The sequence below is a fragment of the Rhagoletis pomonella genome, unplaced genomic scaffold (assembly GCF_013731165.1).
Source record: "Rhagoletis pomonella isolate Grant_MI unplaced genomic scaffold, Rhpom_1.0 Rhpom_scaffold_00011, whole genome shotgun sequence".
In the NCBI taxonomy this organism is placed as follows: Eukaryota; Metazoa; Arthropoda; class Insecta; order Diptera; family Tephritidae; genus Rhagoletis; species Rhagoletis pomonella.
In genome coordinates this window covers 21940417-21946549 of record NW_023458565.1, presented here as the reverse complement: position 1 = coordinate 21946549, position 6133 = coordinate 21940417, and the positions used below count along the sequence as shown (strand labels likewise).

The window sequence follows — 6133 nt, the reverse complement described above, 5'->3', positions numbered from 1 at the left end:
TACGTGCAATGGCTTTGCAAGATTTGGAGAATACCCCTAATATTTTTGCTATTCAAATATTTAAATACATGTATGTGCATATGTATACTATATGTCCACATAATCGTTCTAACGGAATTTATAACCACACAAATTGGCCGAGCATTAGTTGACATATCTATTAATGCCTGTCACGCACTCTCATACTACTCGTATGTAAATATTTAGATTCAATTAACTTTATAAATTTTCATGAAATTTGTGATTGTTCAACCACAAATTCACACATAGATTTGTGTGCTAACATGAATATTTGTCAAGTATTTTATATCCTTAGATATCAATATGTGCATTTGTATGTTGAGAGTGACATATTTTATATGTTTTACAATTTTTAGGCATACTTTACGCTTAACACTTTCTTTCGGGAATTAGAAGTTCAATTCCTATAAATTAGGGCTGGCAGACGTCCCGGTTTTCCTGGACATCTCCCCGTTTTAGACTATTTGTGCCGGTGTCCCGTTCCAACCTTAAAATGTCCGACCTTCGTTTAAGTGTCCAAATTTTAATTGCAGATATTTGAATAAAAATTCAAAAATCACTACCACTGCCATTTGGGAAATAGTTACATCTCCCGATAGTTGAAGTTTGCACAAGCAATATTTGATGATCGATATATCCACAGTACCTTTAAGTACAATGTTCGGGACGCCATATTCGATCCGCCATTTTGAATTTTTGAAAATTGAATATCAATTTCGAAATCAGTGACGACGAAAAGCCCTGGATACCAAACATAATAAAAACTTATACATTTTTGAAAAAATCGTCCGCTCTATTGGATCCGCCATTTTGAATTTTGAAAATTGAATATCAATTTCGAAATCAGTGATGACGAAAATCTCTGGACAGCAATCTTCATAACAATATAGGAATGTTTTAAGAAATCGTCCGCCATATTGGATCCGCCATTGTGAATTTTGGAAATTTAATTTAATATTCGAAATCAGTGATGATGAAAATCCTTAAATATCAAAATTCATTGACATCTGCCAAATATATATGGAGTAAACATTTTTGTTGTCCTAGAAACGAATTGAAAAGTTCTACAAACAAATTTATGCATATTGAACATTTTCTACTTCATATTTATGAGCGCCTGGTAACGTGAAATGAAAATATCGTTTCGTAAAAATAAAAAAAGATATAGAATTGACCGAGAGAGTTTCTTCATTGCTTTAAAATATCATGGACTGCGTAATGAAAGCTGCTACGATACTTTTGTTCATAGTGAATATTTTACCAAATTTTCTTGATTTTTTCCCGAATCTGAAAATACGAATATTAACCGGTTCTTCAAAAATTCGGATATCCAAATAATTGCCCAAACGAATATTAACCGGATATCCATACTATACGAATTTTATCCATGGGTAGCCGGATAGCTTTTAGCTTTTTTTTAACATAACTAATCACTACTACTTCCAATGGCATATACATACTTGCATTAGAAATTTAGCATCGGTACAATCTTTTTCATATTTAATGATATTTGATATTCCGGCGCCACAAAATTAACCACAGAATATATTCACTAATATCGTTTTCATTTCGTTTGTGGTCCAAATCGCACCATAAACATTTTGGCAACCAAATGTGCGTGGGTAAAGCTCTATAGATACAATCAGCGGTTTTATTCGACATGCCTACAAATAAATATATTATTTAATGCTATTTCTGAATTGATGGACTTCCGTAGATTTCGCTGCAAAAAGTTGCAATTTGGCGATTACATATGTACATATGTACAGAGGTATGAGCATACATATTTATGTACATACATACATACCTATTTATATGTATGCATACATACGCAACCATACATATATGTATATAGTCAACTTAAAAGTTTGCAATAGGCGAGCGCGCATACCTACATACACTTCAGACCCTAATGCATGCAGTTTGGCTTTAAAAAAACGACCTTCTTAGCATAATGCAAACATACTTACATAAATGAAGAACGAAGTGATTTAGTTGACTTTGGATGAAGTGGCGCACTTGACATTTCAACGATAAACATGCGTGATAAAGATTAACTCCAAACGATACTAGTGCATACTTATGTATGTATGTATAGTACATTAGGGTGGTCTTTATTTTGTTATATGTACCAAATAAAGACATCCACAAAAAAAATTTTAAAGCTTGAAGTAATTTTTTTTGGGGACGCTTTCAGGGTTTAAAAAATTTTTAGTTTTACAAAATTAGTTTTACAAAATTTAGGCTTTAAACCTGATAAATTTCACATATTATTGAAATTTCTTCATATAAATTCATAAACGCGCTGAGTTATGGCTGGTCAAAGTCAAAATTTTATCTCATCCAATGGCATGCGAACACCCAATCTAGTCAAGTTCATTGAGAAAAGAGTTTGGTTACGTCAAATAAATATGTTTTTCTCAACACATAATTTCGTTATAGTTACATTATTTGGTTATAGTTACCATGCCATGTGTTGAGAGAAATATATTTGGCTGACTTTTTTCTGTGTGTAGTGTTTTGACGCTCTTCAACCTTTGGCAGCAAGAAACACGGTGACTTTTCTAGTTATCGCCGACTAACTGGCGATGAAAAGCTCAGCGGCTGTCTTTTTTGTACCGGTACTTTTCCTCCGAATCATTTAATCTTCTTCGAGACTAACATATTAGGAGTGGATTAGCTCAAACGGTTCCTACTACGGAGATGGTTTGGTTTGAAAACAAGTGTCCTCCGGAGCATTCTGTATGAATGTCTGACCTTGAGTAGAGTAATACTAAAATACTTAAATGAAGACGTCGATTTTTACACAAAAGCCACAGAATGTGACTTGAAGCCTGTAAGGCTTGGATCCACACCGTAGAAGCGCTTTTCAATTAAAAAAGTAAAACAAGCCTCGAATCACAGCCATTCCCTTTTGATGCTGACCTGAAGTATTCGATCCCTTAATAGAAAAGGTGTTTCTGGCCGACTGATTGGTATCTTCGTGAGATCAAAGACTGACACCAATGCCTCTAACGAGATTCGATAAAGACAAGAATACGATAGAACATTGTGGCATCTAAAGAATTACTGGAGAGGGCCATACTACGATGAAGTGCTACGCGAGCTGTGCGATAGGGTTATGAAGAGTTGAATATGGAGGAAAAACGTATCATAAGAAAAACGAAGAGAGAGACCGAAATACATCAGTACAAAGAGTAGGAGTTGCTGGCAAGAAAAGCGTCCGAAAAATTGTTCCAAAAATTTAAGCGACTAACGGCGCTCAATTCTTATATGTATTCTACATTTCTAGATGCAATGAAACGAAAAAGTGCCCGAAAATCTAAAATCGGAACAGCTTTAAAATTTTTCATATTACTTAGGACAACCCTAACCCTTATATGCAGTCATATTGTGCCTAAATCACCCGAGGCTGTTTAAGAGTTAAATGTTCGATTCCATGCTAAAAGTTTACAATACTCTAAATAGTTAAATTATGCAGCAGGTAAAAAACAGACGCGACCAAAATGCTTTCGTTTCGATTGCGGCTCAAGTGCCACAGAAGTGGGCACTTCAGACTTGCCAAAGTTGTGGCCAAAAAAAAAAACTTAATAGTAACGTTGAATGGGTTAGACTATTGTAGATTTTATTGTTGGTAGATTAGCGTTAGCTACAATTCAATGAATTGGAGTTTTAAAAATGTTGATGAGTTCTTCCTTTTTTCGCTGCGTTTTCAAGTATGAGTTGTTTACGTTTTTTTTTTTTATTTGAACACAGCGATGAGAGTTGAAGGGTTAATTGTGGTAATAATTTGAGTATAAAAAGGCTTGAATTTGCTAGAAGCGACATCACTTGCAATTTATTGGTTGCGCAGATAAGTTAAGATAAAATATTCAAATTTAAAAAAATGGTGCGTAAAATATATGGAAGTTATTGAAAAATGTGATGTGTAAAAAAATTTGCAAGCAAATAAATAAGTTATCAATAATAATTACAAGATACTGAAAAGATTTCAGACACATTGTTGACTAAATATACAGTGATAACTATATAGTGACTGACCGAACGTATAGGTTCGGTTTAGCGTCTGTGCAACAAAATGAGATGAAAAAAAACACGAATGCCTTGTAGCAATTACGAAACAGGAGGAGATCTAGAATATTGGATTTCCTGCCGTTTTATCTCTAAAAGTCACAATTTTCGTTTACAGTGTGTTGAAGTATTTTTAATTTTAGAAAAAGTCTAGTAGTAAACCACATTTACCATTAAATGTGTCTTTAAGTGGCAGAATTTAATGGCGCATATTTTTTTCGAAAATTTTAACCCAATATTTCTTACCCGTGTGGGTCCTTTCAATCCTTGTCTGGGTCATATCTACTTATTGAAACTTCCTCCCCTTCCTGTTGACCTATTGATCTGAAATTCGGTACACACCTTTACAACGCAATATGGATGTAGTGTTATTATTATTATTGCAAATCCAAGATTGTCACCGCCATAAAATGGAAGACATTTGTTTTCAACGCCCTTTTGGATAAGAGATTTGTTTTCTAGAATGCACTGCACCTTTCGACTTCGGTCTCGGTTTTGGCCAAAAAATCTAAATAAAATTAAAATAAAATAAAGAAATAAAATATTGGAACTTACATACATATATTATGCATTAAGTGACTTTAAACTCGGAAAAATTTTCGCCCTTTCGACGCATAAGTTCCATCATCAGCCCAATACCAAAAATTTACTTTAAAACTAATTTCTATCTTACAACCTCTTTTCCCTGCAGAAACTCACGCTAGTACCTTGCCTGCTGTTGGCCACAATCACTGCTTTAGCAACAGCACTGCCACATCAACGTCTACAACGCGACGTCTCCGAGTTAGTGCCATACAACTATCTGCCACCTGACCACCTGAAGCAGTCGCTACCCGTAGGCGCTGAAGCAAACACAGCCGATTCTAGCGCTATTGAAACTGAAGCGCCCGCTTCCGCCGACACCGATATCGTTGATGCTGCCGCTGAACCTGATGTTGCGCCTGTAAGCGCAGTCCGCGGCGCCGAGGGCTACCAATACCGCGCTGTACGCCGCTTAAAATACCGCCAACGCGTGCGCCGTGACGTCTCACACTTATCGCCTACTTATCTGCCACCCAATCAGGCTTATCTACCGCCTAATGGCGGCGTAGCAGCTGATGACTCTGATGTAGTAAATGCTGCCCTGCTTAAAGAAGCGCCAATCTACTTGCCACCCACTGACGCTGAGGAAGTGAGCACAGCAGCGCCAATTGTTGTGGAAGATGAAGTGGAAACAGAACCACCAGCGCTGCCAGAGGAAGAAGAGCCAGCTCAGCCGGATGTGCGTACACAGGGAGAAGAGGAAGGACCGCAAGACAGCGGCGTGCTGTTGCAGGATGGCTATCATTATAAGCAACCTGTCGAAGAGATGCCATTGCCAAAGGCTGTCGAAAGCGAGTATCTGCCGCCGTTAGAGCAGGAACAAACTGAGGCTGTAGGGCCGGAGGAAAGCGCCGTATTGGCCGATGATGGATATCATTACCGCGCGATCAGGCGTTTAAGATTGTAATGTAGGAGACACATTATTGCTTATTTTGTTTTTTTAATTGAAAATATTTAATGTTACTTATATACATACATACCTGTGTACATAAATAAATGGTTGTATTATTTTACTACAAATTATAAGGATCTTGTTACTGTTCGACATTCTTGTGAAAACAAAAAGTCCAGGTGGCCATCGGGAAGGCAAAAACCTGCAAAGCTCCATTGGTCGCGACTAAATATGCAAGATGAGAATGAAAATACTCTCGTTGGCTACCCTCATAATACCAGATGCACATGTGGAAATTGGGAAGGGTGGTCCTACTACTAAAACCGGGGAAACCAGCCAACAAAGATAATCCTTTCCCCAATAGTTAAAACGCTTGAGGCAGTGCTAGTACCGTACTTCACTTAACACAACAACCATAATAAATTTTCTAATAAGATATTTGTTTTCGTTTTAGTGCTAATTGGAGTACATATTTATACTCGCCCCAACTCAACTCACCAACCAACCAACAAGCTTACTTTCTCATCTCTTGTATGCTTAGTCTTCAGACACCTGCGGGCTAGCTAT

The 6133-nt window shown here is 36.8% G+C and overlaps 1 protein-coding gene across 1 annotated transcript; it reads left to right on the top strand.

The window, feature by feature from the left end:
* Positions 1-4448: 4448 nt before the first annotated feature.
* Positions 4449-5653, top strand: LOC118747220. Its single transcript, XM_036481208.1, has 2 exons — positions 4449-4454; positions 4784-5653. The coding sequence occupies exons 1-2, from the start codon at positions 4449-4451 to the stop codon at positions 5579-5581; spliced, it is 804 nt and encodes a 267-aa protein (XP_036337101.1). The 3' UTR covers positions 5582-5653.
* Positions 5654-6133: the final 480 nt, after the last annotated feature.